At 38.7% G+C, this 24170-nt stretch overlaps 12 protein-coding genes and 1 non-coding gene across 13 annotated transcripts; 11 read left to right on the top strand and 2 right to left on the bottom strand.

Moving 5' to 3' along the window:
* Nucleotides 1-81: 81 nt before the first annotated feature.
* Nucleotides 82-484, top strand: WALSEDRAFT_32906 (hypothetical protein; the record flags this gene model as incomplete). The annotated part of the gene is made up of 1 exon (XM_006958816.1): nt 82-484. A coding segment is annotated over exon 1 (224 nt), but the record flags the coding sequence as incomplete, so codon positions are not given.
* Nucleotides 485-929: 445 nt separating this feature from the next.
* On the top strand, nt 930-2232 carry WALSEDRAFT_57771 (hypothetical protein). The gene is made up of 3 exons (XM_006958815.1): nt 930-1207; nt 1256-1524; nt 1576-2232. Exons 1-3 carry the CDS (start codon nt 1103-1105, stop codon nt 2210-2212), a joined length of 1011 nt encoding a protein of 336 aa, XP_006958877.1. The 5' UTR covers nt 930-1102; the 3' UTR covers nt 2213-2232.
* Nucleotides 2233-4603: 2371 nt separating this feature from the next.
* WALSEDRAFT_t56 lies at nt 4604-4677 on the top strand. The gene has a single exon. It is a non-coding gene; the product is annotated as a tRNA-Asn (tRNA).
* Nucleotides 4678-5763: 1086 nt separating this feature from the next.
* WALSEDRAFT_64790 (hypothetical protein) lies at nt 5764-5975 on the top strand (the record flags this gene model as incomplete). The annotated part of the gene is made up of 2 exons (XM_006958814.1): nt 5764-5823; nt 5871-5975. 2 exons carry the CDS (start codon nt 5764-5766, stop codon nt 5973-5975), a joined length of 165 nt encoding a protein of 54 aa, XP_006958876.1.
* Nucleotides 5976-6026: 51 nt separating this feature from the next.
* On the bottom strand, nt 6027-6684 carry WALSEDRAFT_32905 (E set domain-containing protein; the record flags this gene model as incomplete). Its single annotated transcript, XM_006958813.1, has 2 exons — nt 6027-6632; nt 6682-6684. The coding sequence occupies 2 exons, from the start codon at nt 6682-6684 to the stop codon at nt 6027-6029; spliced, it is 609 nt and encodes a 202-aa protein (XP_006958875.1).
* A 690-nt stretch (nt 6685-7374) lies between these two features.
* Nucleotides 7375-8595, top strand: WALSEDRAFT_29118 (hypothetical protein; the record flags this gene model as incomplete). Its single annotated transcript, XM_006958812.1, has 3 exons — nt 7375-8299; nt 8352-8450; nt 8522-8595. The coding sequence occupies 3 exons, from the start codon at nt 7375-7377 to the stop codon at nt 8593-8595; spliced, it is 1098 nt and encodes a 365-aa protein (XP_006958874.1).
* Nucleotides 8596-8861: 266 nt separating this feature from the next.
* On the top strand, nt 8862-10223 carry WALSEDRAFT_32904 (hypothetical protein; the record flags this gene model as incomplete). The annotated part of the gene is made up of 6 exons (XM_006958811.1): nt 8862-9050; nt 9098-9304; nt 9349-9495; nt 9539-9672; nt 9724-10062; nt 10110-10223. Coding segments are annotated over exons 1-6 (905 nt in total), but the record flags the coding sequence as incomplete, so codon positions are not given.
* On the top strand, nt 10215-11532 carry WALSEDRAFT_38999 (release factor). Its single transcript, XM_006958810.1, has 2 exons — nt 10215-10488; nt 10535-11532. The coding sequence occupies exon 2, from the start codon at nt 10556-10558 to the stop codon at nt 11474-11476; it is 921 nt and encodes a 306-aa protein (XP_006958872.1). The 5' UTR covers nt 10215-10488; nt 10535-10555; the 3' UTR covers nt 11477-11532.
* A 159-nt stretch (nt 11533-11691) lies between these two features.
* On the top strand, nt 11692-12188 carry WALSEDRAFT_29116 (hypothetical protein; the record flags this gene model as incomplete). Its single annotated transcript, XM_006958809.1, has 2 exons — nt 11692-11823; nt 11868-12188. 2 exons carry the CDS (start codon nt 11692-11694, stop codon nt 12186-12188), a joined length of 453 nt encoding a protein of 150 aa, XP_006958871.1.
* Nucleotides 12189-12499: 311 nt separating this feature from the next.
* On the top strand, nt 12500-14457 carry WALSEDRAFT_38998 (deoxyribodipyrimidine photo-lyase). The gene is made up of 3 exons (XM_006958808.1): nt 12500-13243; nt 13296-13796; nt 13840-14457. The coding sequence occupies exons 1-3, from the start codon at nt 12680-12682 to the stop codon at nt 14407-14409; spliced, it is 1635 nt and encodes a 544-aa protein (XP_006958870.1). The 5' UTR covers nt 12500-12679; the 3' UTR covers nt 14410-14457.
* Nucleotides 14458-17466: 3009 nt separating this feature from the next.
* Nucleotides 17467-18493, top strand: WALSEDRAFT_60625 (hypothetical protein; the record flags this gene model as incomplete). The annotated part of the gene is made up of 2 exons (XM_006958807.1): nt 17467-17960; nt 18007-18493. Coding segments are annotated over exons 1-2 (975 nt in total), but the record flags the coding sequence as incomplete, so codon positions are not given.
* Nucleotides 18494-18761: 268 nt separating this feature from the next.
* Nucleotides 18762-20981, top strand: SrrA (response regulator; the record flags this gene model as incomplete). The annotated part of the gene is made up of 4 exons (XM_006958806.1): nt 18762-18838; nt 18883-19065; nt 19113-19182; nt 19230-20981. The coding sequence occupies 4 exons, from the start codon at nt 18762-18764 to the stop codon at nt 20979-20981; spliced, it is 2082 nt and encodes a 693-aa protein (XP_006958868.1).
* A 191-nt stretch (nt 20982-21172) lies between these two features.
* Nucleotides 21173-24159, bottom strand: WALSEDRAFT_38994 (hypothetical protein; the record flags this gene model as incomplete). Its single annotated transcript, XM_006958805.1, has 3 exons — nt 23662-24159; nt 22461-23614; nt 21173-22414 (listed from the first exon to the last, which is right to left on the bottom strand). The coding sequence occupies exons 1-3, from the start codon at nt 23690-23692 to the stop codon at nt 21173-21175; spliced, it is 2427 nt and encodes an 808-aa protein (XP_006958867.1). The 5' UTR covers nt 23693-24159.
* Between the last annotated feature and the right edge of the window lie 11 nt (nt 24160-24170).

Here is a 24170-nt window from a genome sequence, read left to right as displayed (position 1 = left end):
CAGCATATGGAAATTGTAGATTCTATACAAAGTTCGAAAAGCCAACTGGATAGTGATGCCACTGAACTTAACAATACAAACACAACGAACACGACGAGCACAACAAACACTACAATACCAGTTTATAAACCGACAATATTAGAAATAGTGAAAAATATAGATACAAATCCAAACTTTACGATGGCTTTGGATAGCCTGACAAAGATACATCAATCAACTAGCAAACCAAAAGCTGTGCAGCTGAATCCAATATTAGAGAAATTGAATTATGTTATAGACGATGCAAGTGATCAGCTTGGTAGATTTGACTACAAAAATACGACGGAAGTTAACGTTTCCGAATTAAACAAACAGATAAAATACACCGACCAAAAAGTACAGAAGTTGTTAAGACCTGCTGTTAGCTTAGCTGATAAACAGCAATCAACGGATTCAGAAAAGTCTCAATTGCACACTCTTAACGCAACTGCCGCGGAACTGAGTGAGGAGCTTCAGACTAGTCTACCGTCTATTGTTTATCAACAAATAGTTAAATTAAATTGATGTCACTTTTGTATTATATTATGATTTAGAATTCTTATTGTTCCCTGTTCTTTGTTATCAAAAATACATATAAAAGCTGCAGCCAATCAGTGTGACAAAATGTAAACAAATAAATAGCTAGTTACACCACGTAATGTATAGATGTGTATCATGCTCTCTGGTACTCTTCGTTCGACCGTCATCGTCAACAACAGATATGCCAAAAGTAAAACCAGAAGTGCGCTGGGATCAGCAAATATCCAATAGTAATAAAAATGAGTGGGTACTTAGCTACTCGTGTTGCATTTTATAATACAGCCACAGAAACCTTATTCTTCTTACTTTCAAATTCAATCAACTGAGGGTGCTCCCAGAAGTAGATATAATCGATACTACGACATTCAGCAGGCTTCTTGTTACCTCCCATACGAAAAGCCAATACGACATAGCATTGGAAATTGAACTCTTCGACAAAGTAAAGACATTCGGTTACATAGCTGAGAAGACATTAGATGGTTTCCATTTAATTCTCCATAAAAACACTGCTATTCTCTGGCCACGATTGACAAAAGCTAAGAAAATGCCGGTCGATTATCACCTCATTTATGGTAATCAAGGTAATAGCTTATCGCATTTCCAGCACTTACAGCAACCCACGACTTTACCACAAGTGGGTTGTAAAAAGGTGAGTTGGAAGATTTAGTTAGCTATAGATTACTTATGTTATCAATAGTGCGCTGAACGCGCTAGTAAATTCCCCCTTCTGTCGCTTCCTTCCCATATACTCATACGCGTAATTAAACATGTTGATGAGAAGAATATACTTCCTTTGTCAAGAGCTAGTAGACTTCTCAATAGTCTTTGCGATCCGATCATTTGGCACAATTTCACAATCCCAATCATTAGATATGACCAAGAGGTATATAAGAAGACGCGCAGGATTGTCGAAGTCGATAGGCTGCTCAAGTTTCTAACATCTGAGAAAGCTAGGAAGTATATAAGGTAGGTTATGTTGTAGCTAAGATCTTTTGTAACGAATAACGATAATCCAAGAACACTCAATTGGTGTAGAGGACGACTACAAATACCCTCTAAAGGCTTCCATACATTCGTGAATGCCCAGATAGACGCTTTGGTGGATATTTCGAAAGCTGTTTCAGAATTACCAAATCTAATATCATTGAAATTAGATATGCGTATGGAGATATCACCAGGTTATAGAGTAGGCTTGACAAATACTGATTACTTTAAGCTAAATCGCAAGACGATGGCTGAAGACACCCTCCAATCAATACCAACGTCGTCTTCAATTGGAGAATTAAGCATAGAATGCTCACAATTCTTGACTTTTAGTAGCATATTTCAAGATATATCCAAACTTTCATCAGTCGAACAGTTAAACGTCAAAACATTGGGAGAGATGATGCCAAATCTTGACAAATTGACATTCACCTATGTTGGTAGAACAATCGAAGATGATGAGCTATATGACGACTATTGGCAGGCCTTTAGTGATCTTAAATGCAATGAGTTAGTCATGTGTTATTACCCGCAAATTCCTGATTCGAAATCGTTCGATTATAAAGTAGATGACGGAACAGAACGTGTTTATTTGAAGGATTTTGAAGGTGAGTTTAGGTTATTCACTACGGTTGTCACAAATTATAGCTTGACTATGTTTCCTATGTGAAATTACTAATTCAATACTTCCCATACCAATTTGCTGTTATATCAAAACATTAGCAACAACACCTAAAATTACATTCAGATATATTCGAGTTCACTTTATTATCTAATATTTATCATATAACAATTTCATCTCAGCTTGTAATTCACTTTGAACAATGTATTAATTTGTACTTCTTTTTGTGGACATTTTAAAAATATTAACATGTACATCGACATTCTTTTACAACATTTTATCTGCTATGCACTTTTCCCTTGTCCTAATTTCCTATTTTAATACGTCGATGTTACTGTTGCTGTTACTTCCGCATGTGACAAGTAATTGACGTTGTATGTTCAACACCTGTATTTGAATTCAAACAATCTTGAGGGCAGTATATCTCAATGTCAACGTCCTCTTAACATTTAGATAGTTCATTTGTAGACTAGCGCTCCTCGTGTGCGCAAAATTATCTGATGCAATTTGACATTCCTAATTTCCCAGCGTAGACGAGGACTAAGCATAAGGCTGACTATATTGGCTTTCCAATTGATAAGTTATACTGACTGTGTCAACTAAAGGTCCAGCAATATGACCACCTCCAATAGATTGTGACGAACTTCTGAGGATTGAGAATTACTCAGACCCACCGTTTTTAAGTCGGGGTACTAAGTTACCAGTGGTGTCGTATGCACGCTGGTCATTGCATTAGAACAAAACATACCACATACCAGCACATATTTGCCCGTAAAGAGTAAATGTACTAACTAAATAAGTTATACTTGTTAGTATGTTTTCTGAAGCAAGATATGAACCTAAAGCTATTGCCATGCCACTTAAAGCATACGCTAATGAAGACTCATATGTTTGTATATCGACTTCAGTCACCTCACGCTTAGATGACTTCAAGTCGTAAGAAGCTCGTTCAGCTACTGCATTAGTATCCTTTTCACTGATATATATGCGTAAACCATAGTAAAGGTTATAGCAGTAGACCGATAAATTGAAAGCTAAGGAAAGAGCTTGCACGTATTTAGCGTTACTGTATGTTATATTATAGGCTGCAATACACTCTAAGATGAGTATCCAAAAATAACTTAACATGCTCCAGTGCATTGATTTAGTAGAGAAGGGGGAAATCACAGAAATCTACAGTAAAGAGTAAATTTTTTTCCTTATCTTATTTGGAGAGTTTTGTCAATTTTATACAATTTGTTTGGAAATTCACTATTTGTTCGAAAGTTTCATGTATAATAATAGTCTTACTATCTATGTCCTAGAATGCTCACCGTGTTAAGGTTTGTAATTTAGGCTAGATTCTATTGTTTGGAAGTTAAGTGTATACGATGTAGTTTAATGTTTCATTGCTGTTCTTGATCGTAGAGTGTGTGTGGCTTTTGAAGATTTTTAATGAGATTTTGGTGTTTACTTTAGCTTTGGGTGTAGATGCTTACAGATATTGTCTGGGTTGTGAATATGGTAGTCTATAATTGTTAAAACGATGAGTGAAACTCCAAGTTGATGCGAGCCGATATCCGTTACATGCTTCGGCAAACAGAAATGTGTTTAGACATCGACATCGGATCTTCTATTTATTTTACCATCATTAGTAAGGCAATGCACAGTACTAATAAGTATGGTGACAAAACGAAAGCATAACATACTTAGCTCATTTTGTTATCGTAAGTAGCTCCTAAAATTATAGTATATAAAAATAGAGAGAAAGCAACTAACAACATATATTCTGGTTTTGGACTCATTTTTCTTATTACTGATTTGCGTTTTGAGTTTTATGGGAGCAAGCAACAAATGTGCGGACGGTGTCTTTAGTAGAGAAGAAAAATGGGTAATGATGATGGAATTAAGATGCATTGTTTAGACAAAAATCTAAGCGAGACCAGCAAAATTCTTATAGTATGAGCATTTATCTGAAATATCAAATTAGCTGAAGTGTTCTTTGACAAATGTCGTAATGCGTTTTGTTAATTCATGTTCCTTCGTTTCTTTTCATTTCGGCAAACCATCAGGATATGTGGGCAACGGTAGTTGAAAAACCGTAAAGGGATGGTATAACTTGTGCGTTTTTGTGCACAAATGATGATGATAAAACGTGAATATATTGTTAAGACATACAAATTATAACTCCATCCATCGATGCTTGTTATAGCATTAGGATAATTTTACTTTTTGAGTTTACAGGATTCAATTGGAAGCTTTTATTGAGTGGATTCGTAAACTTTGTGATGATTTTGCATCGTATTGGATTCTAACTATTACACTATTGTGGGTTGGGGATTTGAGCCTTCACCGTCAACCCCAGAGGCAGCGCCTTATGCAAAGAAGTTGAAAATTTTAACCATTTTCGGAGATTTGTCATTTCTTTATCTGAACGTCTATTTGAACATTAAAAACAGATCTCCGATGGCGCAATTGGCTAGCGCGTTCGACTGTTAATCGAGAGGTTGGTGGTTCGAGCCCACCTCGGAGAGTTTTTTTTGCGCATCTATTTTTTGCGCTCAAAAGTCATCATGCATTGTGGCAAATTACTTCATTTAAGCATATATTTTCTCCACGAATAATTAGTAATTTTGAACTTCCGAGCACATAATGATTTCTACATTCGCTTTTTATTTTAAACAAAGTGATATAGGTCAAGTTCGCTCAACGAAACTATCTCCGAAACAATTATCTGAGACTTTATGTTTCGATTGATCAGAAGTTACAAGACATTAGGTATTCTGACGTAATTGGTCATGGCTATAGGGGCCACTGTGTGTGATTTCTTTCTGACAGAACTTCATCTTATAACACAAACAATGTGGGTATTTGTTGAAGGGACTTACATTATCTTATAAGCGATAATTAGGGATACAGCAAGAGATTTCATCAACGACAAATTAAACAAGACCCGTAAGAGTGAGGGTCAACTCGACGAAACAACTAAGGACAGCGGTGAAGATACGCTGAACGTCGTGAGTTCTATTGCACTAATGGTATAATAATCTGATGAATAAATAGGACGACAGAGTATTCACTGATGATCCAGCCGTTTTGGAGGACTCACGTCCCAGCTCACACATGGGTCAATTAGGCAGACAGAACCTCGATAATAATATGACACAGAAGTGAATGTTATTATTACTGTCTAACAACGAAATGCTATGATCTTGTAACGATTCACGATGAATTATTGATTGAAGTGATATTAACTGCGGATGTTGGCCATATGCAGGGTGGCTAATAAACAGGGCGGTAAATAAATAAAATGAGAGTGCATAATGAGAATAATAACTAGGTTAATTGACTTTCGTTGTGCAATCTGCGACATAGCCATATCGGAGAGACAGGATGTGTACCACAACAGCTGAAAAAGGAAGGAATCAATTTAACCAAATCTGACTGACCAGTAGAGCAAATGCGCATTTAAAAGTGTTTAAATAAATATTTTTTTGTAGAGGTTTTATATGAAACAACTGTCTAGAGTTTGGTTTTACCCCGCAGTTTGATTACTGATCGGTGCAGAATTTGATGAGGGCGGTTGGAGCAGTCCGACGCACTCTTAAACCTTGACCACAATGAGATTTTTCGTAGTCACCATGATCGTTGCCATTGTAAGCGCTGTAGGTGCTGTACCAGTGAGTCCTAATGTAACACAATAAGATCTTATCTAAATGATCTGCAGGTTGACATCCAACAACTCTCGGATTCAAGCTCAACACAAGAAACTGGTGGTACTATAAAGAACCAGCCAGCAATGGATGCTTACAATCAGCAGAACTATCAATAGATCAATAGATCAATCAAATAGAGGATAAATGTATTTCTTAGTTTCTTTGTTTTACCATTCTTTCGTTATCTTAAACGACCATTCGAAATCCAAATAAAGATTGCCATCGTCATCTGTGATCCTAGATCTGACTTGGTATTGTCCTGATCTTGCTAACATACCAGAAGGTGATTCTTCTGTTGGGAACCTCTTCTCGTAAACTTCAGCCTTAGGACCGTAACTACCGATCATTTCTTGTAATTTATCAACGGTAATACCTGATCTCTTGACGACTTGAACGTATTTCAAACCTGAAATGACATCATAATTGACTTTGAAGTCAAGCTTGACGTTATAATCAGAATTTTCCTTAATATTTACAGGGTTGGATTTCAAGTGTTGCTTGGATTCGGCTGATTGATTTGGTATAAAGTCTGATAAGTTGAACTTGATTGGATTATTTAAAGTTGGAGCTTCTAATGACAAAGTCAAGAATTCCACCTTTGGTTTGTCTGCTGGTGCGGAAGCATCACCAGTTATACCAAGTGAAGCTTTCCACTTATTCAAAGATTCGTCATGTTGATCTAACTTAGCGTACTCGTCGACCGTCTTCTTCTCGCCTGGGTTGTATCCTGGTGTTGTAGATGTTTCTAATTCTGTGTCATCGATTTTATCTGTCTTTTGTTTGTGAGACAAAGTAAATAATTTTTAGTTTTATTATATTTACCATTTTAAAAATAAAAAATCAAGAAAAACGTTTCGATTGTCGTAATTAAGTTATTTCTAGTCACACAACTAAGAAGCGCGTCTTTTAACTTCTAAGACGCGTTTGTCGTCATAAATAATAAAAATGCCAAAAAATGCTAATTTACTTGCGAATTCAAAAGAATTACAGAACTCTCCATTCTTTAAACTTGCTAAATCAACAAACAAATCTCTATTAATAGAGGAAGACGTTGTCGACGACATAGACGAGGATATTTACACTGCTACAACTAGCTCACCATCTGGTTACACTTTGAAAGCTCCTCCACCTAGACAATTAACACGTCAGAAATCGTCTAACCTCCCAGTTGCCGTTTCCAGCTTGCTAGACCTGCATAACGCAGTTGAAAACGCGTTCAGAATACATTTATCTACATGCTCAACTATAGAACAACCTGCTATTACACACAAAGGTCAATCTGCTATATATAGATACCCAAGTTTAATTGACTTATCAACCTTATCAAAGTTAGTAGCAAGCTCAGGTAAAAAGAATCTCAACTCTCAATCCTTATCACGCTTGGGATACCTCTGGAATGATGATATCGGCTTTATCATCTCAACAACGCGTAGCAATGATTATTCTATCGGTTTGGAGGTCGCAATAGACAGTCCATCAACATCAACATCACCAGCAAAGGGTGCAATTGCAGTAATGAGAGATTTCACAAACGCTAAAAATCACTGGCTCAATCAGACTCAATTTAGGAAGCAAAAAGTCTTAGAACGAGCTCAAGTTTGGGTGAATGAACAATTTGAATTGTGGATGAACCAGCAATTGGACGACGTTACAAAGACTCCAACTCATAAGTCAATCCCTTCATCTTCAATTCAATCCTCTGGTTTACTCACTCCACCTTCAACTGCCACAAAAGCCAAGATGAAAGCACCAATGTCACCAACTTCACCAACTGCCCAATCTCCTTATCCGAAAGACTTCTTGAAGAGTCTCACCAGCACTCCAACAAAGTTGTTACCAAACTTACCAAGCAAGTCAAGACCAAAAACACCTTCAGATGCTTTGAAAAGGATGGCTTCTTACAATAGTTCACAATCTTTATTACGCACTGCACCAGTTAAACGCTCACGAGTTAAGTCTCCTTCACCACCACCGAAATCAATAAAGAGGGCTAAAACATTGAATGATGAAGATGATGTTTTCAAGACTCCTTCCAAACCAACTCATACTAAAGAAGCACCACAATCATTAACAATGGCAGAAAGGAAAAAGAATTTAGAAGCTAGTATACGCGCCAAACAAGATCTCAAACTCAAAGCCAGAGGTGATCAACTATATGGTAACGATAAGGAATCACATGCAATTAAGTCTCAAGAATTTCAACGCCGTAGTAGATTGAGTAGGTTGCCAGCAGTAGCGGAGGCGGTTTATTTGTGGGTTTCTTTTCTTTCAAACATTGACATACCTAACAAGCCTAGATTGTTCGCGCCAAACGTTTCATCTGTGGCTTCTTCTCCTTCTGCTAGTCTACCAACACCTACATCACGTAAGAGAAGAGCGAGACCGTTACAAGAAGTTGCTTCTGTGATTGTCAAATCAAGCAAAGTTGCGATGTCTGCTGGTGAGGATATTGCTTTTACATGTGTTTCTGATTTACTAACAGCAACCTTCAGCTGAAGCAGTCGATTCATTGAAGATGCTCTGCAACCTCTGCCCAGACTACTTATTCATGAGAGTCGTTGATAAAGTCGAATATCTCGAAATGCCAACGAGTACGTCTAATCCGATTGTACCGCCATCACCTGCCCAGCATCCACTTTTGGCTGCTACTACTCCTTCTCAGACATCACCGAGAAAGGCTACGCCGCCATGTTCTCCAAAATCGCCAAAATCGCCCTTAAGCGGAACTGTGTTTGAATCACCATCTCGAAACCGTTCTGCGATGACGTTGAGGGACGTTAGACTTGTAATTGAAAAAGAATTGCGAAAGTTGTAAAATGAATCGCTTACTTATTTTGTTTTAATTATCTATTTTTGTGACGTCGACGCGTTAAACTGAAACCATCATTATGACGAGTAAACCATCAATAAACACGCCACCAACGAACTCTGACGATTGGGCTCAAGAAGTTCAGAGTGAGTGTTTTACTATTACTTCACCATTCTTCTCACTGTAGAAAAAGAATCATTAGGTTTGGAGGCAGACAAGCAAGCTGAGAGTAGCGTAGAGCCTGTCACTAATACGACAGCAAATCTCTCAAACCCAATTACAAAATCAAATGATACTGCCGGTAGTGCTGCTGGCACGCCTGACATCGATACGGCAATGCCAGGTGGCTTTGTCGGCGGAATAGCTTCAGCTGGTACTGGCGGTAAGAACTATATACAATTATCTGAAGCAATTTAAATAACCCTATAGTTTCTCTCAAAGACACTTCAAATCAGGCTAAAGACGCAGCTACAAGAGCTTACGAAGCAGCCGCCACGAAGGTTGGAGACTATACAGATGGCTTTTCCAAATCAGCCAACGACTCCGCTCCGAACAATCTACACGAGATCGCAGAGAAGCTTAAAGTTGACGAAAAGGATCCTTCAAATGTCGTTAAAAACTTGGCAGATTCCACTAGTGAGTTATGACGTAGGTTCTTATTATTCTAATCACATTCTCAGAACCTGGTGTTGCAGGAGAGTATGGTCATAAAGCAGCTGCAGCCGTTGCAGGTGTAGCTGGTGCTGCTGGTATCACCGGTGCGGCTGCCGCTGGCGTCGCGGCATCTAAGAAAGGAGAATGGAAGCCAAAGAATTATGGTGACCATGGTGAGTATATGAATGATCTAGGTAAATAACTAACATGCCCAAGTTCTCTCAAATCCAATGGATTTCCCAGCTGGCACATTCCCAACACTCGAAACATTAGCTAAAGACCCAGAATCCATTCCATATATCCCAGGCGTATCAAAGGAACGCGTCGAAAAGGCATCTCAAGAGAAAAAGGTGAGTAATTGTTTGCTGGATTGTGAGTGTCTCATAAAGGTTTCAAAACAGGATGATCTGAATAAACAAGAAGAGTCAAATAAAGCAACTAAAGCACTGGCTGGTGTAACTGCAGGTGTTGGCGGTGCTGGTGCAACTTCAGCTGTTATCGCCGACAAATATACTCCAAAAACCGACAAAGTTGCTGAGAACACAGAAAGCAGTACAACTGACAACACACAGACTATTGCAACTAATAAAACAGCTCATGGGGTGTCACCACCGGATTCTTCCGCTAACATAGTCAAGAACTCACAAGACCCCAAAGTGACACCAAAGAGAAGCTTCAGTCAACGATTCAAGGGTGATATGAAGATATTATTTGGAAAACTATCGAAGAATGACACAAAAGTGAGTGTATAACGTCAGTGTAACAACCGAGCTAACAACCGATCTAGATATCTGAAGGCAGAGAACTCAAAAGTGGTAAATGAATTGAAGATAATATTTAAACTTATAATTTTAATTCCTTAATGTAATATTAAACCAACCTGCGATTTGACAATGATCACTAAACTGTTGGCTAGACGATTTGCTACTGCAGTTGGTATAAATCGCGAAGCAAAAATACTTAGATTAGCTGATAAATTCGTAAATGAACGTACAAGTTTAATTGAGAATTCTGTAGGTCTTCTATTAAATCTGAAGAGAGAAGACGTTGATTTATACGACGTATAGGCGGAATTAGACAGTAAAACACTAGCAATACGATCAAGGAGGTTGAAAGAGTTAGATACCCTTCCAGATTTGTACAATGCCTATAAGAACTCAGTTGAAGTACGTAGTTGATTGATAAGTTTACACAACTTAACAACTAAATTAGACGTTAGACAGCACAAAAACAATGGCAACAACCGAACAGGATCCGACTTTAAGGGAAATGGCTGCAATGGAGATCGAATCATGTCAGAAATCGCAAGAAGATGCTCTCAACGAACTCGTTAATGGTCTGTTAAGATCTAATACACCAGCTGAAATAACACCGAAAGGTTTGATCCTTGAACTAAAAGCTGGCGTTGGTGGTTCAGAATCTGGTCTATTTGTTCAGGATATGCTTAAAATGTATAAAGCATACAGCGAGACTCGAGGATGGAAGAGTGAAGTGATAGCTACGATAATGGCCAACGAATCATCTGGTGGTGCAGGTGCCGTCAAGGAAGCTCTCGTAGAAATTAAAGGTCCTAACGTGTGGTCAACACTCAAATATGAAAAGGGTGTTCACAGAGTGCAAAGAGTACCCCTCACTGAAACTCAAGGAAGGGTACATACTTCTACGATTGGTATACTAGTTATGCCTCTCGCTGAGAATAATCAGCGGAAAGTGTATGATGAGAAAGATGTACGTGTGGAAGTTATGCGCGCTCGTGGAGCTGGTGGTCAGCACGTCAACAAAACCGAAAGTGCAGTTCGCTTGACCCACATACCAACCGGAATACAAGTCTCGATGCAGGATACCCGCTCACAACAGCAAAATCGTACAAAGGCCTACGAAGTTCTTGCTTCACGTCTACTTGAAAGACAGATACGCGAGGAAGTTGAAGAGCGTAAAACTAGTCGTAAATCTCAAATAGGTAATATGGACAGGAGCGATAAGATTAGAACGTATAATTTCCCACAGGATCGTATAACGGACCATAGAGTTGGCGTAGGTCTAAATGATATACAGTCTTTCTTCGAGAATGGTGAAGGACTCGATTGGATTATTGATTCACTAAAGGAACGCGAGAAGGAGCTCCTCCTTGATGGTCTTTTACAAGATGCATGATTGGAACTTTTTAATTTGATTTATGTGTAATTATCGCTGTGATTTTCTTCAGTGTTTTTCCAAAATTTTCACCCTCAGCCCAACTTCCCCTTCGTTCTTGATAATCTTTCCAGAAATAGAACATCACCGGACTTCACACAACTCCAATTATTGGATATGCTGGATATAAAAGTGAGCTATCTTTTGGTCTTGCCTCTCATCTCAAAAGTCTCAGAATGCTGATCATCAAAATTGCTTTCACAATTGCTGCAATCGTTGCTGTAGCTCATGCTGCAGTATTTACACGTGGAGAGACACAAGACAACAAATACGATGGCAAGAATGATATCAAAAATAATGATAACAAAGTGGGTACTTTTGCTCACTAGACTGAACAACATAACCTTTTTAGGGCAATAACTACAAAGATGGAAAATACTCAAGTACCGTAGTCTACTACAAGGTAGAGCCAACTAATGCGAAGTATGGCGGTAAGGACAACTACACATCCACTACGATCTGGTATGCACCACAAGAGACTGGTAAGGGCGATTACAAGAATAAATACCAAGACAAAGATTCTGGTAAAGATACCACCAAGGATCATGGCAAAGAGTCCAACAAAAACTCATACCAAGATGCTCTCGATAAGCATCAAAAGGACGTAGAGGCACAACTCAATAATACGCAAGAGTACAAAGATGCCGTCGCCAATAGTGCTAATAAGAATTAGAATTAATAGTTCATGTAGTCGCTCTCTATTGTAGCTTCACTTTATTCTTATATGAATGTTGAACAATTCATGTCAATTGTTCTCTAATCAAACTGATTGGTTGAATGGTTGTAGAGTACCCCATGATATTGGTTTGTTATTGAAACTCTACTTGAGAATCTCACTAAAATAGCCAAATTCGGTAGCAATTTGTTTGACGTCATTTCACTAAACCTTCCCGCTTCGCTCCAAATATTTATTAGATTTTTTCTACCAAAACGACCAAAATTATACGCCTTATAGGTCGAAAGAAATATCAAATGGGTAATATCAAAAGAGAACCTTCATCACCAACTCCAGCTGGTACGAAACGTACCGCAAGTCGTTCTCCTAGTCCACATTTACACGAGAGTAAGAGACAAACACAAGAGAAAATAAAAAAGCAAGAGAATCCTGGCGTATATCCATCATATGGACGTATAAAAGCTTGCTCAATTCGTAAAGCCGATGAAATGGATGAAAATCCACCAGTTTTGCGTCTTAATCACGCGTTAGAAAATCGTAGAGAAGTTGAACATGATGAAGACGAGAAATGTGTGGTGTTTTGGATGCGTATGCATGATTTACGTATTGTTGATTCACGCGGATTAAGTTTCGCATCAGATTATGCAGCTAGATATGGCATACCAGTCATAATACTTCATGTATTCTCTCCTGAAGATTATGCAGCACATGATCGCTCAGCTAGGAGAATTGACTTGATTTTGAGGAAACTTCATAGTCTCCAGGAAGAACTCGATGAACTCAATATACCGCTTTACACATTCACAGCGGAAAAACGTAGAGAAATTCCCCAACTTATACTTGATTTCGTCAAGAATAACAATGCGAAACATCTTTTTGGTAATATTGAGTACGAAATTGATGAGTTGTTCAGGGATCTTCAGGTAATCAACCTCGCGAATGAGCAGTCGATTGAAGTTCGTCTTGAGCATGATAATATGATTGTTCCACCCTTCAAAGTGCTTACGAAAACCACAAATAAACCTCCAATGACCTATACTGCTTATCTTAAAGTAAGTGTAGAAACTCTACAATTCGTTCCATGTTAGTTAACAGAATCTCAAGTCATGGGAGAAAATGGTCCTCGATGATCCATCATATCGCGATGAAACTGGGCGTGTGGAAGCCAATGACAAGTCAGCTAGAGAACAATATAAGGTCCTATTCGGTAAGGAAATTCCCAACGAAATTGAAGGATTCGAATGTCACGATAAAGTCAAAATGAAAGACTTATGGCCTGTTGGTCCAAAAACAGCTGATGAAATTTTGGAGAGATTCCTTCACACTAAGAATCGAAAGGATGCTACAGAAGCAAATCCGTTGGGTGAAGGTGCAGAAGAAGATGTGGAAAATAGTCGTATAAAAGAATACGCCAATGGTCGTAACATTACAACCGGAGAGACAACTTCTAAAATCTCGCCGTACCTCGCCTCAGGACAGATTAGCACACGACAATGCTTCAATAGGGCGCAGAAATTCAAGAACGGATACAAAATCGATCTCACGAGAGATACCGGCGTCGGTATGTGGTCTGAAGAGATCGTCTGGAAGGACTTCTATCAGAATGTGTGTTTTATATCTTCTAACTACCCAAACTAACTCCTTAAAGGTCTTATGTGTAAACCCACGTATATCTATGGGACATCCATTCCTCAAGAAGTATAGATTTATCGAATGGGAGTACAACGATGATCATCTCGAGGCCTGGCATAAAGGCAAGACAGGCTGGCCTATAGTCGACGCGGCAATGCGTCAACTCATATCAACAGGATGGATGCACAACAGGATGAGAATGACAGTCGCATCTTATCTTTGCAAAGACTTAATGATCGACTGGAGAGAAGGTGAAAGGGTTTTTGCGAGGGAGCTTATCGACCATGATCTCGGTTCTAACAACGGTGGATGGCAATGGTCGGCAGGTACAGGCACTGATGCTCAGCCGTATTTTAGAATATTTAATCCAATTTCACAATCTAATAAGGCTGACCCTACTGGTGAATATATTCACCATTGGCTGCCTGAATTGAGAAGTATACAACCACCTGCTCTATTCGAGCCAGCTAAGCATCTCTCAAAAAATGAGTTCCAGAAGCTTAACTATCCAAAGCCTATCGTTGATCACAAATTCGCTCGTGACAGAGCGCTATCACGTTACAAAAAAGCGCTTGGTAAAGAATAATAAAAGTTTTAATTTAATAATACAACTGATTTGATTAATGTAACATTCTAAGATTCCACATGTTAATTAGCTCTTTGTTAATCTACGTCATTTTAAGTAATCCTGCTTTCAAGAGGGAATTAAGACGGGTAGCATGTTTTCGATCCTTATTCTACGAAATTTAGTTGTTGAGCAAGTCATTCCTATTAGAACCCTTAACAATCGCAGCTGCATCATGCTAAGTAAGTTACCATGTTGGAGCTGTTAGAAAACCACGAATGTAAGATCAAGAGTTGATAGGCTCACCATGTAAGGTTTATGATCTTCTCACTCACCAAAATAGTTACATCATATAAAACCAGATCTTTTGATTTATCGAACAAGTGGAATCGGAGGTCGAGGCATATCCAAGTCACCCTGTGTAATTGGACTGAAACCGCAACTATTTGGAGTACATATTTGTTAGCGTCAAACATCAATCGTCCACTTTCTTATCTGGAACTATGAGATTTCAGTATTGTACTTTACTGTAAAATATAACTTTGTTTATTTATTAATACAACTAACAAAACGAATAATTAACTTAATGTCCTATATATCCACATCAAACGAAAGTTGCTCTGATGGTTCTGGCAAAGATGGCGTCGAGCTATCAAAACTCAACTCAGAAGTTGCCATCTTTTCTAGCTCTGAATGTGCATCTTGAGTGTTATTAACGAATGAAGGTGAACGTATATCTTGATTTTGACCGTATGACATGATTGAACTATGCGTATCATTCACTGGTGGTGAATCTGGTTCTATTATCTCTACACGATGATTTAAGGGCTTAACTGTGGAAGTTGATGAACCTAAGAATGTACGCATATTTTCAGATTGCCTTCTCCTGCCACCCATCAATGTAGGTGGTCTGGGTGGGACCGTTGTAGATGGAGTTGTGACAGAACGTCGTAGCACTTCCGACGGCCTGTCTTCCTGCGATGGCGTACTCTCTTGTCTTAATAATGATGGACGTGATGGACGTCCAAATCCTGATGATCTTCTCGATGTCCGTCGAGAGGTATTTATCGTGTCGTCTGCTGTAAGTAACTTTTGAACACCAGATATCCTTCGCACCTTGGAAATGTTAGATGAAATGTTTACTTTCCACATATACTCACAGAATGAACTTCTTGTTGCTTCGCCTGCAAAGCAATCTTGATATTTTCGAAGTCGGTATTCAATCTAGTATTATCATCTTGCAGCTTCGATATAACCACTTGGTCATTATTGTGAGCTTGCTTATACCTCTCTAGATCCTTCATAAGCTTCTCAATTATGTGTGCTTGATCATGAAATTTCCCTGAGCCTGTAAGCTCCTTCTGTAACCTTATATGAGCTTTCTCGAGACCCTCATTTAACTCTTCTAAATTATCACGTTCTGCTTGCAATTGTGCGAATTTTTCTGGGAGACCCCCATATTGTGATCTCTCTTGTGACAATTGTTGATGAGTATCTTGCAATTCCCTCTCTAAATTAACTGAATGCATCCTCAGTGATTCTAATTCTTCATATAATTCAGGATCTGGATTGTGTTGTTGTTGTTGCTGTTGTTGTAAGCTGAACAACTCGTTTCTGAGTGTATTCAATTGGACCTCGTGGGTATTGGATGCCTCAGCTATCGCTTCGTCTGCACTTCTGAGCTCATTTTCCATTTCGTTCAACTGATTGTTGAGTGTACTATTCTTGTGTTCATGTTTTATCTGCTCATCCAATGATTCATTCAATTGGTTCTGTAATGTGGATATCTGGGCTTCAGATTTTTCCCTTTGACGAGTCAATTCTGTTTGTAATTCGATAATCTCTTTCATAGAGTTATCTTTCAATTGTTTCAATTGATTTAACATCTGTTCATTCGATCTACTAGCGATCACGTTTTGTAATTCCTCTAGTTTTGTTTGCAAGTCGTGCAATTTAACTGCCAAGTTGTCCGAATGCGCCCTTTCTTCATCCCTTGCGTTTACTGCGTTAGTATGTTCGCTCCGTAGTTGGTCTAAACTTATTTCTAAATCCTTTTTAGTTTCTTGCAATTGACTTATACTCTCTTTGTAGGATATATTTTCAGATTCTAAAGTTGAGTTTGTCGTATTTAACATTTGATTGGTAGATTCAACTGACTGATTTGATAACTCCAATTGACGGATTTTTTCATTATAATTCTCAATTTCACTTTCATGTTGTTGGATCTTCGAAGTTATCTTCTCTTTCAAACTTTGATAAGACTTCTGCATTAATTTCAGTTGATTTTCTACGTCATTATTGTCTAAAACATTTGATAACCTTTGTACTTCTTCTTGAGAACTATGATGGCGTTCTTTCTCTACTTCTAACTCATTTTTGAGTGCGTTGACAACTTCCTCTAACAATATTACGCGCTCAATATCAATATCACCATTTGTACCCTTCTTCAACTTGGCTGGGGAAGATCTAGGTATGTCTTTGATATTTTCAATTTGTAGAGAATCCTCTGTTATTGTGGTACTAGGTGGGTTCGCGGGTACTGCTCTAGAAAACGGATTTGGTGAGTTTGCTAATAAATCTAAGGATGCAAAGTTATTCTCCTTCTCTTTGGTTTTATCAATTGAGGATGCGTCTCTACTGAAGAATCTAACTGAATTCCCTTTCGCTGGTGTACCGTTCTCTTTCAGAATTGACTTTTTGAGTTGTGGTACAGGCGGCGTGTTTGGTGCTAAGTAAATATAATCAATGATAAATCAAACCACTAAATAAGAAACTAACGCGTTGTTGATCCTTGCTGCTGTGTGAATAACGTTTTGAGCATAATTAGCTCATCAATGTTGAAGATCAAGATGTTAAGTGAAGATATAGAAGAGATAGTTATATTGCTAGTATGACAAACAAGGGAGGTAGACGAAAATGCAATTCATCTCTCAACTCAATGCGGTTTGGCGGATATTAAAATATTCACACGACGATATAAAAGATATGGTATAATCGTTTAATTGCCGTATATCATTTATATTATAAGACAAACAATAAATTAAAAAATCCATGAAATTCTAGATTTCGGTGGGCTGACAACTATGACATACAGCCATCATAACTTTCCCTCGTACGACCAGGGCTTTATCGGCTGTAGAATGGATAACTATTACGATAAAATAAGAGAACGCGTATTGAATCCAAAGACGAGCTTAGACGATATCAACGTCTCACAGAACTTCAACTCACCGCCACTGAGTCCACCACTCAGTGTATCTGGATTACCTGCACCTCCATTTGCTAGAGCTAATGACAGGAAGATCGTATTAGTATTGGTTCAATGGCTAGGACCCTCACTTGGTTCGTTTGAAGTTAAAGCGATCGATGATCTTTTAAAACTCAAGGGCGTTGGAAGAGAAAGATCTACAATCGCTTACTTGCCAATTTATTGCGATATTCCTCAACATCTCACACCGAATCAGCTTAAATTACCAGGAGTTGGTAGCAAGGCCCATCAAACGTCACCATTACTTATCAGACATCTCGCTCAAATTGGAAGAAACGACATTACTATTGATTACTTCTGGAAGGTGGGTCTATTAGTTTATACTTACTCTATTACTAATATTATTCTAGTTCGGAGACTGGGTCTGTGCTCAATGTGGTCTTACAAATTGGGCAGAACGTAACACTTGTAAGAATGGCCCGAAATGCTTAACTAGAGGCGGTCCACGCCCACCTACTCGTGTTGAAACTATGAAAGCACTTTGCTTCAACGAAATACAAACAGCGATGTCGCTTAAGATGCCTATTTTCGTTGTTTCTGGAGAATCCTGTTGGGATAAATCATCAGGGAGAGCACCTAAACCGCCTTCAAAGTCTGTTGCTCATGTTCATGATACGAATGCGAAAGCGATAGCAGCAGCGTCTTTGCAACAATACCCAGATCTTAAGATAAACCTCTCAGTTAGTCCAACAAAGTCACCACCACAAATTCCAGGAAGTTCTCAACAGAAAGTTGCAACTTCTAACGTTAATAGTAAGGGTTCAGCACGGTCATATGCTCAAATAGCTGGAAATGGTAATGACGATAGGGCGAGGAGCTATCTACCAATGAATACATATGAGAGAGGATTATCTGAGCAACTGGAATCGCTTGAATTAGATAAAGATGCTGAATATTATGAGATTGAGAAGAGGTGTAAGTCATGAGCTGAGCTGAGCTGATAGATTACTAAAAAAGACAGTGCTCAGTCAATTGCCATTATAAATAGCAGATAGAATGTAATTGCTTTATATCTTGTAAATTTATACCAATTATTTAAATTTTCTATTCATGCACCGCCTTGAAATAGGTAAATGTACTCCTATCAGAAACGACGAACGACGATATGGATTATCAGAATAATTTCCCGGTAACGGGTTATTATTCAGCTAGTAATATACCGCCTAATTGGTCCACTGGCTGGTTCGTTAGACTTTTAATCTAGCGTTATCCTAACGAATTGATAGGAATCAGAGTTATATGGACAATGGGGCACAGCAACAGCAGCAGCAACAGCAACAACAACAGTGGCAACCTAATCAGCTATCTCAGCCACAGCAGAAGAAGAAACCAAAGCCAGACGAGAGCTCACAAGCCACCGGCAATAACAGTTCATCGGGACCCTCGGATTTCGTTAGGAAGTTATTTATGTGAGAGCTACAGCTTATTTATAAGCATCTAGCTAATGTCTATATAGGATGCTAGAGGATTCTCAGTACAACTCTGTAGTCAGCTGGTCACCTTCAGGGGAGACATTCGTTGTTAAGGTAAGGTTTATATATAGCCTGTCTGCTATTGTACTAACCTACTATAGGAAATGAATGACTTCACAAAATTAATTCTCCCACGCCACTTCAAACATTCAAATTTTGCTTCGTTTGTCAGGCAATTGAACAAATACGACTTTCACAAAGTGAAAAGGGAAGAGGGAGAGGAGAAACCATGGGGTGATCAAACTTGGGAGTTCAAGCATCCAGAATTTAAGGCAAATTGCCGTCATTTACTTGAAAATATTAAAAGGAAGGCTCCTACAGGCAAGGGTAAACCTACCGTTCAACAGCAGACTACAAATGCCGCACAAGAGTTACAAAATCAATCCACTTTCCACGAAATTGCTAATATACAACAACAAATTGAAAATTTGAATAGAAATCAACAAGAAACTAATCTACAATTTGACAATTTACAATCTAATTATTTGGAAGTCGTCAATGGCATAATGTCATTTCAAAGGAATCTCATTAATCAGGATCAACAAATACAAAATATTCTACAACATCTTATAGAACAAGACATGAAAACAAATAACTATGTTGATAATGATAAAGTTAATAGATTAATTGGTAAATATAAGGAAGCAGCTTCAAGTACCTTCTCACAGATGGGTGACTTGAATAGGAAAATTTCTTCATATAATCAACGTAAGAGAGTTTCAACTCCAGTGGCAACACCACCAGCTCAGCCACAACCTCAATCACAACCACAGCCGCAGATTGTACACGGTCCTCATCCTCAAACTGCTTCTCAACCATCCGCTCAAGGTTTGAAAGTATTCACTTTCGGTCAATTGAGACAAAGAGATGGTGACAATAATGCTTATATGGCTCAAGGAGCACCTCAAGTTTCAAATTTGGGTGCATCTACATCTACAGTCAAAACTGAACCTGAGGGTCCACCTACTACTTTACAAAAGCCTCAAGCTCATTGGACAGTACCACCAAGAGTTTTACTTGTTGAGGATGATGCAGTTTGTAGGAAATTATCAAGTAAATTCCTTCAAATATTCGGATGTACAATTGATGTCGCGGATGATGGTGTTTCAGCTGTCAACAAGATGAACTTCACAAAATATGATTTAGTCTTGATGGACATAGTTATGCCAAATTTAGATGGTGTAGCTGCAACCAATTTAATTAGACAATTTGATCCAATGACACCAATTATTTCAATGACAAGTAATAGTAATCCTAACGACATACTTAATTACTTTAGTCATGGTATGAATGATATTTTGCCAAAGCCATTCACCAAGGAGGGATTATTTGGTATGGTTGAGAAACATCTTTTGCATTTGAAAACCATGCAACAATTATGTGAAGTACCAAGGGCACTTGGCTTACCACCACTCAAAGATCAGTCAATTTCTGAAGCTTTGCAGTCAACAGCTCAGGCCGTTATACCAAATCAGTCATCAGGTTCATCAAGTTCTTCAGATAGCAAGAATACTGTATGGCAACAGGATCAACAAGCTCAATCAACTGCTCCTACATCAGTACCGAACGGTCAAGAGCTAAACTATAATCCAGCTACATTAGCTGCTCAAGCGATGACAAGTGATGATGGTGAAACTGTTAATCCATTAGCTAGCATGGGAATGTCAGATGAAAATTATGTTAACATGCTACAAGGAATTTTAGCTTCGGGTGCAATGGACAATAATAGTAATTATCAAGGACGAGCATCACCCGTCGCTATAGCAACAGCTGCAGCCAAGAGAGCTATCGATGATGATAGTATCGATTCACAATATAAAAAGAAAACGAGATTCGAAGAACTCATAGATTAAAATCATACTCGAACACTTATTAACGACAATTCTTTCTTCATTGCATCAACACAACTCCTCCTTATAGTCAAAGTGTCAATGTACTACCATTTCTTCTTTTTGCTTACTGGATATTAGCTTTTATGTTTTTTTTTCTAAAAAAATCATGTACTTCTACAAGAATACAAGAATATTTTGTTCTTTAATTTTACTCAAACTGCTACTTGGGTATCTTGATTGTTATTCTTGATTATTCCTGCATTCTGCTCATCATTCTCATGTAGCTTTTCGTCTTGTTTGTCAGATCCTTGATCGTTCTCAATCATATTTACATCTTTTGCGATGGATTTATTCTCCTTATCCTCTTCTGTTTTCTCATTTGTAGTAGATTGTGGCAATTGAGATTGATGTGTAATAAATGGTTGCCATCTAAGCTTATCTTGAGCAAGTCTAACGTAATCTTTAGCCGCATCTTTAGCGAGGTATGCTTCTAGTGTGTTTTTATTATAAGTAATCTTGTAAGTGTTAGGAGCAGGTACTGGTACGCTAGTAGGATCATCATTATTGGCTCTTTCTGGATGTTCTTCGAGATGTGGTTTGTTAGTGCGAGTCCTATAGGTATTATTCTCATTCACGTAGTCCTTTTCATCACCAACAATGACAGAATGTATGAGATGATTTTGTCGTAATGTGAAAGTCACATCTGGAATAGTCATACCAGTTAGTTCACTCAATTGACCTAATGTGTGTGGTTGCTCGGTACTCAAGAGTGCTTTGTAGATTGCCGTCGTCCAGTATCTTTTATAAGACAAAAAGCCAAGTTTTGAAAGCGGTCTTTCAGGTGTACCTATTTTGCCCTCTTTGCGTGATAGCAAATAACTGAAATCTATTGCAAACATACCCCATCCTTTTCTTTGTCTAATTGGAAGTGTCATAATACAACTCAAATTGTATCCCATGCCTGAACGCTTCTCTTTACTAAAATATCCAACGAATTCTTCACCATTGGCGGTGTGTTCTGTAATTATATAAAATAAGAACGGTTCAACATCATAATAAAGGGTTTTATGATCGAGGAACATTTTCGCTAATAAACAGAGGTTTTGACAATATATTCGGTTCTTACGTCCATCAACCTCAAATATACTGACATTTTCATTCCTGTATATCTCATCACCAGGTGGGTATCGATATTTACATTTGAGTGTATGTCTGCTCATCTGAAATTCAGATTTACGATAACTGAGACACCATTCACATATGAACATTCTACCACTTGGCAAATTCGTATACTCTTCTGGGTATGGTGCTGCATACCACGTTTGTATCTCATAATTACCAAATCGAAGGAATTTGATTGGTGGTGATTTCGATTTATGCTCTTCGGCTTGTGGCGTAGATGGATTCGCTGATAAGAATTGCTGTTGCTTCTTTGGTTTTATTTGCAGTTTCATCTGATGTTTAATTAGTGATAGGGAATTATAGATAAATATTACTCACGTCTGCTTTCTGACGTGCGATTTCGAATCTCTCCTTGTCGTCTTTTTGTGGTGTCGAATAGGTAACCTGTGCTTCGTATGGATCTAGCACACCGCCGAAGAGATCATCGTTATCGTTTTCTTCTGGTTCAGCTTGAGCTTGACCTTGTGGAACCTTCTTTTCCTGATTCTCTGACTTATTTATTGGTAAAGCAGAAGTGTTTACTCCAGCGGCAGGTGCACTTTCAACACCTTCCATTGGTTGTTCTCCTTGATGCATTTCCACTGACTGTTGCTGCCGGTCATCTGATTGATTCACTCCTTGCTGCTGCTCATTTTGAACTCTGTCTTCAAGCATCTTATCCTCGTCGCTATCAATGACAATAAAAGTACTGACACGTTTAGGTGCACTCAGAGATGCACGAGGACCTGGCGGTCTACCGACTGGATTCTTTGGTTTATCTTTATCCCTCTCCCTTTCCAGTTCTTTCAGCCTAGCTCTCTCCTCTCTCGCTTTAGCTTTCTCTTCCCTTATCATGGCTTTCTCCCTTTCTCTCTCTTCAAGTGTCATAGGAACACCCAATGGACCATTAGGCAGTATCTTACGTGGTCGTCCTCTACCTTTGGATTGTTTTGGAGCTGCAGGAGCGATTGGAGAAAAATTTGGAAAAAGAGGTGGGGCAGGTCTACCCATAAGCATTGCCTTACTTGCATTGAGGATTGTAGCTGATTGCTGAGGTGTCGGCAGGTTTCCGATTAAAGGTGGGGGTGGGTGGAAATCATAAGATGTCAGTGGTGAGTGTAATGGTATATTTGCACCACTGTTAGCCTGTATAGCATTAGGGTATGGTTGATGTTGCTGGTGTTGTGAATATGCATGTGGTTGCTGGTGTTGTTGCTGTTGTTGTGGAAGCGCCTGTGCTGGTTGTTGCATCGAGAGCGTTTTACCCGCATGTAAACAGATTGGACAAGCGAAGTCACCCGCTGGTGGTTCATTCATTGGTGGATTCAAGCAATGCATATGCCAGCCTCTATCGCAAAGATCACAGAAGATGATATCATCCTCATTTCCTTTATTCTTGCAGACTTCACAGCCTTTACAATCTACACATGACCAGTTGTATGACAGAGTATTTTGCGTAAGTGTGGGCGTGAAATGTAAGCAAGTCGGATGGGCTGTTTTGTGATGTCAGAGCGTGTCTTCTCAGAAGATATATACTAACCTGATGACTGACACTGACCACAGGTGATCATAGTTTCTGGTTTGTTTGTTTTAAAATTAAGATCGTAATCACCTGCACAGTATGCACAGCGTAGCGAATGACCATTACTATTTACTTTTGGATTGCTACCCTGTTTATCGCGTTTAGTACGTTGATTAAGTGTATCATTTATATAAGCAGGGCTAATAGCGCCACCAAAATCGTTCTTTATTCTATTTTCGCGTAGATTACGCGATTCTTGGTCGTATAAGCTATCGTCGAATTCTCCAGAAGCGTCCGAATCGGAAGAGTTTTGTTGGCTGGTTGGGTAATGAGGTTGATGGTTGTTATAATGCCGTTCGATAACGTTCTGCTGTTGAGTTCCTTGTAGAGTGGGTAGTCCTGTCCCTACAGTGTGCTCTGAAGTGAGAGTATAATTACTACGACTACCACCGATACCCAAATCTGAGGAGAATCCTAGATAATTCCATAAATTATTCCTTTGCTCTTCGTTTGCCATCGACGATCAA

The sequence above is a fragment of the Wallemia mellicola genome (assembly GCF_000263375.1).
Source record: "Wallemia mellicola CBS 633.66 unplaced genomic scaffold WALSEscaffold_12, whole genome shotgun sequence".
Taxonomy (NCBI): domain Eukaryota; kingdom Fungi; phylum Basidiomycota; class Wallemiomycetes; order Wallemiales; family Wallemiaceae; genus Wallemia; species Wallemia mellicola.
The sequence above is the reverse complement of the archived record's forward strand: the minus strand, read 5'-3'. Positions and strand labels throughout refer to the sequence as shown.